At 44.0% G+C, this 14,741-nt stretch overlaps 1 protein-coding gene across 1 annotated transcript in view; it reads left to right on the forward strand.

Annotated features, from left to right (window-relative positions):
* Positions 1-14,741, forward strand: part of ntn2 (netrin 2) — a 51,605-nt gene that overhangs the window by 17,823 nt on the left and 19,041 nt on the right. The window contains exon 2 of the mRNA XM_084078034.1: positions 4,656-4,844. Coding sequence (XP_083934160.1) covers positions 4,656-4,844 — 189 coding nt within the window. The remainder of the gene's footprint in view (positions 1-4,655; positions 4,845-14,741) is intronic.

The following is a 14,741-nucleotide window of genomic DNA, read 5'->3' on the forward strand; positions in this document are numbered from 1 at the left end:
TGTGCTCACAAAATGAGATGATTACATACGCAATATGTAACCAATTTGCAGTGTCTGTCTTTTTTTGTTACAGCAGGGATTGAAGCCTAAAGACCACACCAAAGATAAGAGTCTTTGAACCTGTTCTGGGTCTGCAAAGCCTCTCCCATACTCTACAACACCACCATACCGTCCAGTCCATACAGTATACTGTAGTGTAAAGCCTGATTTATGCGTAATTGCGTTGAGGTGTTCCACCTCAGTCGTGACCTTGTAGATCTGTTATTTTTGCTGCTGGACGGACACCAGCTTGCAAGGGAGAATAAATCGGGCTCAAGTGCCCCCCGTTTCCTTTGGCACCGCTTTACAGGAGTGGGGCTTAGAGGTAACATTTTTGTCACCAGGGCACAATCCTAGAAACCACGTCGAAGACGGCCAGCAGGGTCACTCTAGGAAACCGCACAGGTCCTACGAGGTTGCGGACCCATTTAAGCAGTATTTAATTAACGGTAGAATTCCATACAAATTGGCCCGCATAATAACCGGGCCGATTGGATTGGGACAGAGTCTGGGAATGCAATCCCCCTTCTTAACGGGGCCAGAGACCAGGAAAAAACAGGCCTCTCTCTCCTAACTTGTTGCCAGGCTTCGTTTTCTCTCGAGATTCTAATCAATTATCAGTCACTGCACTCATGTTACTTTTTGTTATTGATTTGTTCTTGAGATTTGAATCATCTATGTGATTCTTACTCGGTGACGGAGACACACACACACACACACACACACACACACACACACACACACACACACACACACACACACACACACACACACACACACACACACACACACACACACACACACGCACACATACACACACACACACACACACACGGGACACACTGCCCTCGAACGCACGCACGCACAACCTGGCCCGGGTCACTACTTGCAAACACTCTTGATGGCTTGTTTTAGTGTGGATGCCAGCTGGGAGGGATTTGCCATATACAGTAAAGTGAGAGCTGCAAAGTTCTTACCTGACACTGAAACAACATCTTAATATGCTACATATGATTCTCCACGCTGGTTAAGAAAAAGGTTAAGACCTATTTACAAATGCTGTGTGATCCAGTTCTCACTCACACAACCACATAAGTACCAGTGGTGTTAAAAGTACTCAAATGTTTTACTTAAGTAAAAGTATCAATACTGCAATGTAGAAGTACTCCGTTACAAGTAAAAGTCCGGAATTCTACATTTACTTGAGTAAAAGTACAAAAGTATTGGCATCAAAATATACTTACAGTACCAAAAGTAAAAGTACTAAAATGTTTGAAAAGAGCAGATCTACAAGTTCACAACGCGTCGCGATCGTTTTATAATAATGTATATCTGCAAAGTAACTAATAACTATTTTTTTAATAACTGAAAGTTTTTAGTAATTAAAATTGCTTGCTCAGGGTGGGATTGTCGGGTCTCTTCTCTACATGTAAATTGTCTTGAGACAACTTGTTATGATTTGACACTTTAATAAAATTGAATTGAATTGAATAAAGTTTTCAAATCATTGTAGTGGAGTAAAAGTACAATATTTGCTTCTGAGATGTAGTGGAGTAGAAATAGAAGTACTGAAAATGTAAAATACTCCAATGAAGTAAAAATACTATAATAACATTTTACTTAAGTACAGTACTTGAGTAAATGTACCTAGTTACTTTACACCACTGCTTACTTTCCCCCTCCTACGTATACTGTAGTCTCTCTATTGTTGTGGCTTGGACCATTCCAAACAGCCGTTGATAGAGAGATCCATTTTCTACAGACGCCCCCATCTGATTGCTGTTAATTAATATCAGCTTTTGTTGTGATCCCACTGATAATCCCATGTTGCCATTACTGCTGACATTTTCCGTGAAATGGCTTCACCGTTGTTTACTTCTCGCGCATTTTTCCGCAAATCACATTGAACTGGAACCAAATGTGCTAATGGTTGTCTTTGAACCCACAGCCAAGTGTTTTAAAACTTAGGTCTGACTCCTATTTAAACAGGAGAGGGAATAGATTGAGCGCACGCACGCACACACACACACACACACACACACACACACACACACACACACACACACACACACACACACACACACACACACACACACACACACACACATACATCATTTACAGTATGCATGTGTGTATATGCGCGCAGACAGACAGACAGAGTTAAATATTTGACTGTGTACTAGAGCGGTTGAATGCAAATTCTAGTAAATCTATCAGTTAAATGTCAGTATTGGATCATTATAAGTTTTGGAAAAAGACAGTCTCAGACAAGGCATTAAGGAACCAGAGCGGGACAGGGGGAAGCCTGCCTAGAGAATAGCGTAACGTTCACATATGCCATATATCCTGCCTTGCCTCATTTAGAAGACAGCTAGCTCCAAGCTTGTTCCCCTTATCGGAACAGGCCCAGTTTTTAATAGATTTTAGAGGTCTGTGCTCATCAGTGATTCATGAAATTAACGTCTCTCTCTTTCCAGTGATTAATAGGTAATGGTCTGTAGAGAAGCCGAATTCATTAATTATGAAATGGAGAAAATGAGCTCTGCAAATATCAAGTTTGATTGATGAGCTCTGGGAATGTCAGCCAAGCAGCACACAGCCGCAGTGTAAATTATTATAAACCACTCTACTGTAGCACGGCCTCGCTGTAAAAGCTCTCTTGCCTTGTTGTGGTTTGTTAACCCTTTAAGACCGGGAACGCATCTGTGTAACCACTTTATCCATATTTTATACTTTGGCTATACAAAAATAGCAGATATACAAGCTCATAGCGCGGCACCGAGTGCCGCGCTATGAGCTTGTAGATCTGCTATTTTTTGAAAATCGTGAAAATTTGTGCAAATCTTTGAATATGTATCTTTGAAAGCGAACATTTTTTAAATCAAATCTTTGCTTCATGGGGGTCCCTGGAACAAAATATTTTGAGATGGGGGTCCACGGACAAATACATATCATTTTGGGGGTCCTTGACATGAAAAAGTTTGAGAACCACTGATATAGAAACATAGGTTTTTCAAAAAACTGTGTGATTTAGAAGACATGATTGTAGAATCCCCCAGAAGCAAAGATTTGAGTTACAAATGTTTGCTTTAAAAATATATATATATTCAACGATTTGCACAAATTTTCACAATTCTTTAAAAAATAGCAGATATACAAGCTCACATAGCGAGTGCCGCACTATGAGCTTGTATATCTGCTATTTTTGAATAGCCAAAGAAAACGAAAAATTCTGTACCCGGTCTAAATGGGTTAATAGATGCTAGCAGCAGACATTTGCAACGTTGCAGCGCACACTCCCCTATGAACAGATAATACATGATGGAACATGTCTCTAACTTTTATCCGCTGTGCATCTAAGAACAAAATATTGCAACTTCAACCTCAGGTTTATTGTCAAATGACAAGTTTACAGGTGTAATTATGAAGTATTTAAGACGGCACATTTTGCTGCTAGAGCCTGGAGTAGAAGACAATCTCAGCTTTTCAAGTAGATTCATGTCCCGTCTCCTGTTGAGATGTGAGGTGACAGGCCCAATGTTGTATTTTAGGTTGTATTGTTATGATTATGTAATCTGCCATTTATGAAGGTTGGGTGTTGTTCGTTGGATGATTGTTTGTGAATTTGTCATGTCGCTTCCTTGGACGCATGACACTTTAATAAAGAAAACATCAATCAATCAATCAATCATGTAAAAGAATGGATTAAATTGCAAAATAGTCATAAGAAGAAAGAAACAAGAGGGAACAAGTACATTTACTAAAGTACTGTACTTAAGTACAATTTTGAGGTACTTTTTGACTTTACTGGAGTATTTCCAATGTTCAGTACTTTCACTTCTACTCCACTACATCTCAGATGCAAATATTGTACTTTTACTCCACTACAATTATTTTACAACTTTAGTTACTAGTTACTTTTCAGATATAAATTATTATATGATGAAACATACTTTAACCACGTTAGCCCTATTTTATACCTTTAGGCTATTTGAAAATAGCCGATCTACAAGCTCACAACGCGCCGCGATGCGACGCGCTGTGAGCTTGTAGATCGGCTATTTTCAAACATGTTAGTACTTTTACTTTTGGTTCTTAAAGTATATTTTGATGCCAATACTTTTGTACTTTTACTCAAGTAACATTTTGAACACAGGCCTTTTACTTGTAACCGAGTATTTCTACATTGCAGTATAGAGGATATGCGCATGCTTAAAGTGAATGGCACATCGAGTGGCAAATCGAGTGGCAAAGAAACATGCAAAATGAGTTTAACATTGTTTAATGTTGTTTAATGCAATCAGATATGACTTTTCTGTTTGGATGCATGGGCTGTCAAGGCCAGAAAGTATTTTTTTGACACTCAGTAGGCATTCCTGCATAACTTCCGGGTTTGATGATGATGTCACACGCATATCCTCTATTGATACTTTTACTTATCAATTTACTAAGTAAAACATACGAGTACTTTTTCCACCACTGAGGACAACAACATCAAACATACAGTACATAAGAAACAATGTGGCACAACATCGCAATGTTATCGTCCCTTGTCGATGCAATTTACAGACAGTCGGTCATGTTAACTTTTTAACTTTGGCCCGTTCTCTCTCCAGCGTGCAACTGCAACCTCCACGCCCGGCGCTGCCGTTTCAACATGGAGCTATACAAGCTGTCAGGGAGGAAGAGCGGAGGAGTGTGTATGAACTGTCGCCACAACACAGCGGGACGCCACTGCCACTACTGCAAGGAAGGCTTTTACAGAGACATGGCCAGACCCATTACTCACAGACGAGCCTGCAAAGGTAAGACTTCCAGGGAGAGCTGGAATGTTTTGTTTTTGCTTTTTCAAAGGTATCCAAGAGGGGACAGAGAGAGAGGGCGTGACATGCAGTGGTGGAAAGTAACAAAGTACATTTACTTAAGTACTGTACTTAAGTACAATTCTGAGGTATTTGCACTTTACTTCAGCATTTTCAATTTCCAATTCTTTTACTTCTACTCCACTACATCTCAGAGGCAAATATTGTACTTTTACTCCACTACATTTACTTGAAAACTTTAGTTACTAGTTACTTTTCAGATATAAATTATGATATAATGAAACATACATTAATAATTTTAAACCTAGGCTATTTGAAAATAGCCGATCTACAAGCTCACAACGCGTCGCATCGCGACGCGTTGTGAGCTTGTAGATCTGCTATTTTCAAACATTTTAGTACTTTTACTTTTGGTACTTTAAGTACATTTTGATGCCAATACTCTTGTACTTTTACTCAAGTACATTTTTAAATTCCGGACTTTTACTTGTAACAGAGTATTTCTACATTGCAGTATTGGCACTTTTACTTAAGTAAAACATTTGAGTACTTTTCCCACCACTGGTGACATGAAACATACGTAGGGGATGAGTCAGGTATCTTTATATATATATATATTAGGCATGTAACGATTCACTCAATTCACGATACTAGGTTCACGATACGATTTTCACGAGACTATAGAGAGAAAGTACTGTAAGCTGAGAGCAGAGAGGTGTAAAGACATTCAACCCTCCCGTTGGAATCGAACTGGGAAAGTTGCGATTATGTGGTTGACGCGGACCCCGCCCCCAGATTCAAACTTGTGACATTGTGTGGACCGCACATACTGATGTGGCGAGGCCACCACAATGCAGTGGTGGAAGAAGTACTCAGCAGTAAAAGTAGCAATACCACAACATAGAAATACTCTGTTACAAGTAAAAGTCCCGCATTAATATTTTTACTTGAGTAAAATATGAATCAAATCCTATATCAAAATTGGCTTAAAGGAGTAGTTAACCAAAAAATAGGGTTGCTAGTTATTTTCTATCAATTACACACCCCATGAAGCCTTGAATTTGTTTATGTCGCATTCCGAAGCCAATCATTTGATGACCGGCAGAGTTCCAGTAGGAGACTTGCAGAGTCTCCTACTGACTAATGACCTGGTCACCAAATTATCGTAAATTACTACTCTTTTAAGGGAGGACTGGCCGGACAGACGGCAGGCGGGCGGGCGGACCACGTTACTTTACATCACTGCCAGAATGTCCCATTAGCTTCTATGATCAGTGCAGTACCGTGTGCTGCAGTGAGCCTGCCAGTAGCATTAAAGGATGTTAAAGTTATCCTCTTTTAGTGGGGATCTCCATACATGCAGGTGTGTATCCATATTTGGGCATAATGTGGCCATACAGACAAACAAACCCACTGACAACAAGTTTATATATAGAACATAAAATGAAAAGGTTAGTCTCTGTGCAATTCTGCCTTTGCTTCTGAATTTACAAACCATAATACATGCTTTGATCATTAAGCTTATATCATTTCATTTTATTAAAAGATAAATGATGTGGATCTCTGGATCTACATAGAAATGATGTGGCTCCAATGTGGATCTCATGCATCCAGCCTGTGACATCTATGATGTCAGTCATCTACTATGGCATATCTATGATGGATGTCTTTGGGCAAGGTTTCAGCCTGATCACAGCCCATGTAAAGCGTCTTTGGGTACTTAGACAAGTGTTATATACATTTGAGATATTATTATTATTATTTGATTTCCATGGTAAAATTTAAGTTAAATATAAAAATAAAAAAAAGTATATATCGTGTGAGGGAAAGAAAATGGTGGATCTACTTCTGTGGCTTACTTACTGGCAGTATTATGCACACAAAGTTTGGCGCTGGTCGAGCAGTTTGCAAGATTAGCTCCACACACACACACACACACACACACACACACACACACACACACACACACACACACACACACACACACACACACACACACACACACACACACACACACACAGACCCTTAGATGGAAAAATAGAGCCCTCACCTCTAGACCCTAGAGTTTGGACCGTTACACGGCCCTTACACCTACCGCCCACCGCCGAACCGACTGTTATAACCATATATGGAGATCTCTGTATCAGTCAGTCCTTGTCCCTTTTATGTCCATATATGGAGATCCTTGATGTCATCATTATATGCCCATATATGGACATGCCCCCTTTTGTGCCCATATATGGAGCTGACTGATTTGAGCCTGATACTATGACGACACATCGCGGTTAGAGAACACACTTCATATTTGGGCGTAGCTGCATTGGGAACTCCTTATATGGTTATGGCTGAGTCATGGTGACATGAGTGTGACGTCAGAGGTCCGCCCGCCGGCTGGCCGGCCGGTCCTCCCTTAAGCCAATTTTAATATTGGATAGGATGCATTTAGCTGTAGTTTTACATAGTAAAATGGACCCTTATTTGTCAATTTCTACACTCTCACAGTTACAGTAAATTGACTGGATTATGTATGGTAATTTAAAGGGCGAAACAGGGACATGCTTGCATTTTTTGAATGGAGTGGCCCGCAGTATCTTAGAAACAAAGCAAATAAAGAGAAGCTGTTCTGCCATTCCACAAGGCATGGCCACAAGACTTGTGCAGCTATCGGGCTGATCAAGATATCTCTCATGGAAAAAATTGTGTTTTCGCGAGTGGAATGTTTCACATTTGCGGTGAATATTTTAAATATATATCACGCTGGCTGGGAGCATTTTCCTCCTCTTGATGGGCTGCTTGTAACAACAACACCCGTTTCCTGTCCTTGATGCTGAGTGAAATATGCAAATCAATAGCAGAGGGACACATTGCTCTCTTTCCTCCTTCATCCCCCTTGATTCTAATGAAGGTGAGGGATTAGTTCCAGAACTGTCCGAAACAATAGCAATGGTGAGAACTGCCAACACTCATAGCCGTGAAGGTTGAAATTTCACGGCGAGATTCTTCCCATTGGCTTCCACTCAGTTTTCCATTTGCGGGGTGACCCAGGCTGTAATTACACACCGGGAGGGTCCCAGTGGCATGATCCCATGCCACTGTTGTTGCCCGTCTTTGATTTGCTATGATGTAAAACTATGCAGCTATTATTCATGCGATGGGTTGAAAAAATTAAACAAATGTTCACGGCGGTTTGTCGATTTATCGCCCGCCCTTTATCCCAGATGCGAGGCGTAAGCCTGAGTTATACTTTGTTGTGGAACCAAGTATAAATGAGACATTTACAATCAATCTGTCTCGGCAGAGAATTTCAACATCAGAGACAACTTAACCCTTTAAGGCCTGATTTTTCATAAATAGCAGATCTACAAGCTCATAGCGCGGCACTCAGTGCCGCGCTATGAGCTTGTAGATCTGCTATTTTTGAATAGCCCAAAGAATCTGAAATGACAGAGATGCCTCCCCGGATTGAATGGGCTAAGAGAGGTCTCTCTCATACTGCTATCCTGTCAGAGAACAGTATTGAAATGTGTGCGGGGACACCTATATTCCATCTCCCCTCATGCCTGGAAGTGCTGCGTTCACACACACACACACACACACACACACACACACGGGGGGGGGAGCGCCCCCGGGGGCCGCGCGATCTGTTTTTATCAAAGCCCGGCGATCGGGGCGGTAAAGAGAGGTTTATCGCCCACCTCTCTCATGAGGCCCAGATGTGACGGAAATTAAAGTTCCCCCTGTGGAAAACGTTCCCCTACAACCTGGGCGGCTGCCTGGCATCATGATTGATCAGAGCAATCCCCCCGACCCTGGAGGAGCTGTCTCTTCCCCTCACCTTCTCCCTCACTCACTCTCCTCCGCCTCTCTCTCTCCCCGCATCCCTCCCTTCTCTGTGGAGAACCTGTTAGCTTTTTACAACAGCCATCGCCTTCCTTCAAGACGATCCCAACCCTTTTTTCTGCATTCGCAGCAAAAGGAAAACGCTGCCGTCCCCTCCCTGGGCATGTCCTTCATCGTATACAGGGCCCGAGTGGTTAACTAAAGCAGGGGTCCTCAGATTTGCTACAGGGGGTCCGCCAAATCTTTGTGCGGTGGGGGACATTAGCCGAAAAATAGCCGATCTGCAAGCTCACAACGCCTCGCGCTGCGAGGCGTTGTGAGCTTGCAGATGGGCTATTTTCGGTGTAGAGGGAAAAAGAGCGGACCAAGTACGGTCAAGTTGACTAAATATTGAGGGTTCAAAGCTTAACTATCTGAAAAAACGCATTTACATGAATCCAGCTATCTATAAAATCTATGAAGAAGTTTAATCATTACCATTGTAAAGCGCTTTGAGTACTTGGAAAAGCGCTATAAAAAATGCAATTCATTATTAATCTGCAGCACAATTTTAGACAATATGTAGTGGGGGTCCCTGCTCCTGATCTCTCTCTTCTCTCCGCTATAGGGGGTCCTTGGCCTGACAAACGTTGAAGACCCCCTGAACTAAAGGGTCTCTTTGGAGGCTCCCTTGTCGTTTTCTGTCGTTCTCTGCGATCGAGTTCATTCTGCGCTCTTTATTCTCACACGCCCGCCCTCCCCCCAACAAAATGTCCATTTTCTCTGTGTTTCTCCATCTTGGTGCCGATATTGTATATCTCTGTCTCCACTGTGTCAGGGTCAGGACAGGGGTCAGCGGCGGGCGGGGTGGCTGAAGGTGGGGGTGGGGGTGGAGCGGGCCGGGGGGAGGGGGGGGTCGGTGTCACGTCTGAAATGGAGTAACTGCAATAAAATACAGGTGTTTTCTAAAGGGGGAGTGAAGTGAGGTGGGAGGGCTGGTGGAGGGAGGGAGGGGGGGACGGTATGGGCCATGTCTGCTTCCAATCAGGCCTGGCTCTGTGGACGGGTGTCTATACACAATATAGCGAGTGTTATTTGTACCTCCAACCGCCCACAGCACCACCACCGCGCAGAAGCGCAGAAACACACACACACATAAATACACACACACACACACACACACACACACACACACACATGCTCAAAACCAGTCCCTTACCTTACTGTGGTCCCAGCAGCTCTTAACCCGTTAACCCAAGACCCGAGGCCGATTCTACAAATGCCTTCTAAATCAGTAGTTCTCAAACTTTTTCGTGCCAAGGATCCCCAAATTTATATATATTTGTCCGCGCCCCCTGGGACCGCCAGAAGAGAACATTTGTGTTAGAAAAGTCAAAATTAATCAAAATTTCACTTTCAAGATTTTTCTAAAATGTTCAGTTCGTGCCGCGCTGCGAGCTTGTATATCTGTTATTCTTGAATAGCCCAATGCTAACATCTAAAACAATAATGGTTTCAATGGGTTAAGTGAATTCCACAAGGCTCCCTCGTGCCCAGGCGGTGGCCACTGCCACTCTCCGCCACGGCTTTACGGCCCCAGGAGACAGCCGGCGAGATTAAAGACATGGGTTTAGCGGCGAAAGGTCCCGCCGACAACATTATACGAGTTCTCCCGCTGCACGCCGGCTTTTATGCGCGTCCAAGTGTTTGTCGTAGCGCTGGCATCCTTGGACCGCAATGAACATCGATAAAAGACATTCAAATTGAGGCCATAGGGCAGGTCAAGCATGCGCCGGGGCAACGCAAACCACATTTTGCTTTTGCGTCTCAGAATGTCCACGAGACATCATTGCTGTTGGAAGAGTATAGAGGAACTGAGAAAGTGTTGCGCAAGCTGACCGCGTTAGGTAAGTTTTTTGAATTCATATGAGTAATATATCAAGTGCACGGCCCAAACCAGCACGAGAAATCTGGAACTCTCGAAGGGGAATAACACTCTATTTAAGAATTCACAAATATTATTCCTGTGGCAGAAGAGATTTTGCGCCAGTGTTTGCGAACATAAGGAACTCTTCCCAAAAGTCAGAAGGCAGAGAATCAAGACACTAATCTCTGATGTCATCTAGAGATGTATAGCCTGGAGGTCGCTCCACTGACAGCTTCAGCTTTTCAGCTGTTGCTGCGCCCGCTTTCTCTACAGAAGTACCAATAATTCTGAAAGTTCACGCGACCAGAAAAAAAGGAGTCCCCTTTCTTTCTGAGCCGAAACACGCAAGCACCACTAATCAGTTAAAGTGAGCAAAAAACGCTTGTCAAAGGACTACAAATCCCAAGGCGGTGGCTGTCACGCCTTCAGCCGCACAGGCTTGAAAAGTCATCAACATCTGAGGACATTTTTACTGCTTCTTAACTGGCCCAAGCCCCTGCACATAAAACTTCAAGAAAGCCAGGTTCGAGGAGGAGAGCTGGGGGGGGTGGGGCGTGAGGGTGGTTCCCCTCCCCCCTCCCCCCTCCCTTTACTCCCCACCAACACCCCGCCATCATCCTGGGCTGGCAGTCGCGGGTTGTTTACTGAACAATGTGGACATTGGCAGTAAACACCGAATGTCGTAACAACCTGTTTGTTTTGAGTGCAAGTGAGAGGCTCTAACATCACTCTGATCTTGGTACGTTTTCATTGCTAACATAGACGTGCCCCGCTCCTTGTTAAATAAGCATTTCCAACCACCCAGTAGTTTATTCAGCATTGACTGACAACTGGATGCCAATTGCCCGTGTTGTCCCGCGATCACATGGATTAACCCGCGAAACAAAGATTTGACGCTGTTCTCTCCACGCCGCGTGTCTCGGCAGGTACAACAGTACCGACACCCAGACGTCTGCCAGACAGATTGAATAACCAGAGGGTTTAGTGTTGCTTCCTCATCCCCCAATGCTTGAAATACCAACATACTTTGGCACAGCCCATGTGTATTCACAGGCACGGATAATAAAGCTCTAAACAAAACTGTTGTTGGATTAATTTGACAAAAAAGCCATTTGTGCACGCTTCGGTTATCGTCAAAACAACTACATGCGTGGGTCTAATTCATCAGTTGGGGAACATCCTTTTGAGGTTCTGCTAATCTTTTAGTTATATGAGAAGTTCACTTCGATATACGATTTGATGTTTACCTGCAATTTAGGGCTTTTTAAAAAACACTTTAAACCTGCTTCCCTGTTTTGGGCATGACATTATAGGCATGGCCACAATTGTCGCACTGCAACGTGTTGCGAACATGTACATTGGCTTGTTGTACAGTATACAGTAAGTATACTGTAGGGCTTAAGTGGTGAATTAAACAATAATCACGATAAGCCAAAAGTGTCTTTTTTAACTTGACTAAGTCATTGGTTCTCAAAGTGGGGTCCGGGGACCCCCAGGGGTCCTTGAGGGAGTTCCAGGGGGTCCCCAGCTAAATGATGGATAGTTAGGAAACAAATGGACCCTTATGGGTCTGTAACTCTGAGAGTGTACAAAAGGAACCAAATGAACCCTAACAGGTCTATTTGGTTCCATTTGTACATTCTCAGAGTCAAATTAACATTGATTTTACAATAAAAATTGGGGTCCGAGAGATAGAAATGCCTTTAAATGGGGATCCATAGCCTATGATGCATGTCCAACTGGGGGTCCTTGAAATTAAAATCGTCTCTTATGGGGGTCCCTGGCATATCTTTTCAAATGGTGGTCCGTGGGCTAATAAGTGTCAATTTGGGGGTCCTTGACATGAAAAAGTTTGAGAACCACTGGACTAAGGGAACACAAAGGGAACACAATTTCCCAAACGCACTGTGGACTCCGTAGCACCTGGACGTTGGAGAAGAAGTTCTGGCTATACGGCTGATGAAGAAAGGGGGCCGTGGGGCGGGGGGGTGTATAAGGTTAAAGGTCACACAGGCCTGTGTAGAGCAATGGGAACAAAGTCCCCGCACACTCGAGACCTAGACCCTTGTTGACTTGACCTCTGACACTAAACCCGGCCCTGTGTCGCGCACCCCGCTATAACACAGACCTATGTTACCTTCCACGAACTCCTTCCCCGACAACATCTGGCCCCGTGGAAAAGCCTCGACCAGAATGTCCCCCGGGTCAGGTCAGGTGGTGGGGATTTTGCATGGAAGCCGAGGCTTCAGATTTACGTTTCAAAAAGTGCGTCTTCAAACGGGGAAAAAAAAGGGGGAACTTTGACACCACCTGTCAAAGTGTACTGGACGGCGTGGCTGGTGGAAACGCACATGTGCATCTGAAGATCAGAGCTATACTGACCAGCCCCCGCTCCCCCCCCTACCCACCCACAAACACACACAGTCTCTTGTGGGGTCACCCCCATGCTCACCCTCACCCCACCCACCAGACCAACAGGTGGTAGAGTCCTCAAGACTTCTCCGTTTTTGGCGGGAAAGCCAAGCAACCGTCACATATAAACACATTCACAGCTAGTTGTGGGAAGAAACCCTGGCATGTTAACAGCTGCCTTTTCCCTGGCAAGCCCTATCACAAACTGTTGGGTTACCGGGTTTTTCCCCCAAAGTGTAATTTTGGCCTTTCCTGTCATGTCTTTATAAGCTCGGACAATTATGGCTATCGCCTTACGGTTGAGTAACGCAGTTTGCTTTAGTAATTTTGCAATAGCTAGCGTGTTTGTTTTCTACCTAATTAAAATGAAACTAGGGGGAAAGAAAAGAGCGTTCCCCTTGAGTGTTGGTGCCTGTTGTTGCTTTTTTTGGGCCAGGCTCCACCAAGCGATCACGAACACGATAAGAGAGGGCCATTTTCTCTTTGCTGAGCTAAGGCAAAGTTTGAGACCAAGGCACTGCGTGGTCTGGTGTTTTCACCAGACCAAAAATGACACGGTTTGTACTGACGAAAGGTACATGATTGGATGCAACATTACTGGATGTTGCATTTCGTTTCATGTGTCGGCTGTTAGTATTTTTTACGCTGATGAGTATAATAGTAGTTTTGGACCAGACAGTACTGTAGCACTAGTACACTAGTCTTTCACTCACACTCTCACTCGGTTTCTCTCTTTCTCTTTTGCTCTTTTTCTCCATTGCTCACTTACTATCTCACTCACCACTCACTCACCATACTTCTCCCCTCTCTCTCTCTCTCTCTCTCTCTCTCTCTCTCTCTCTCTCTCTCTCTCTCTCCCTCTCCCTCTAACTGTCTTCTCTTCACTGACAACTTGTAAAGCTCTCTTGGAAGGCATCGAACCGACAGGCCACATCTTGTATTTAGCAGCTCTTAAAACAGAGCTCTGTATTGCTTGAGGTGGCACGGACGGGTCGCCCGGTGTACCAGTAACACTCGTAAAAAAAAAAAAAAAGAACCTTGTCGGAACGACGAGACCCGAGAGTCTCGCTTGTTGCTATTGGCGTTCACCGTGGCAGTCCCCAGGCTATTTTCTTTCTCTTTTTTTTTTCTTTCCGGGAAGCGATGAAACAGCAGGCCACAAGTGTGTCACGCAAGGCAGGAGCCATCCGTCACTTAGGAATGACCGTCTGTCCACAGTGTAGAGAGCAGGGTTGCCATGTCCGCTTATTGTAAGCGACTTTGGGGGTTTCTTTCGCTTGTAAAAAACAAAAAGTGTAGTTGCTCATTTGGGCTTTATTCCTAATGTTGTTTAAACTAGTGGTTCTCAGACATTTTCGTGTCAAGGACCCCCAATTTTTAAATGTGCTTGTCCACCGACCCCCCCCCCCCCCCCCCCCCCCCATCTAAAAATATGTTGTTCCAGGGTTTTGTGCCTTTGTCTTCTGTTGTATGTTTGTCATATTATCTCACTTTCTCTCTCTCACACACAGCCTCACAGATGATATCTTCTTTGTCACTCGCCCACGCACACTTGCAATGCTAGGCCCTTGCTGGTGGCCAGTGGTTCCCATGAAGCAACAGATGCACGCAGGGAAAGAGTCTGTTTCTCTCTTAGATCCTGACGTCCAGAGAGCAGAACGCGCTGTCCCTGATGTGTATCTGGTGCCTGGGGGGCTCCTTGCCTCTTGCCAAATGACACA

The sequence above is a fragment of the Gymnoscopelus microlampas genome, assembly GCF_963454915.1.
Source record: "Gymnoscopelus microlampas genome assembly, chromosome: 14".
Taxonomy (NCBI): Eukaryota; Metazoa; Chordata; class Actinopteri; order Myctophiformes; family Myctophidae; genus Gymnoscopelus; species Gymnoscopelus microlampas.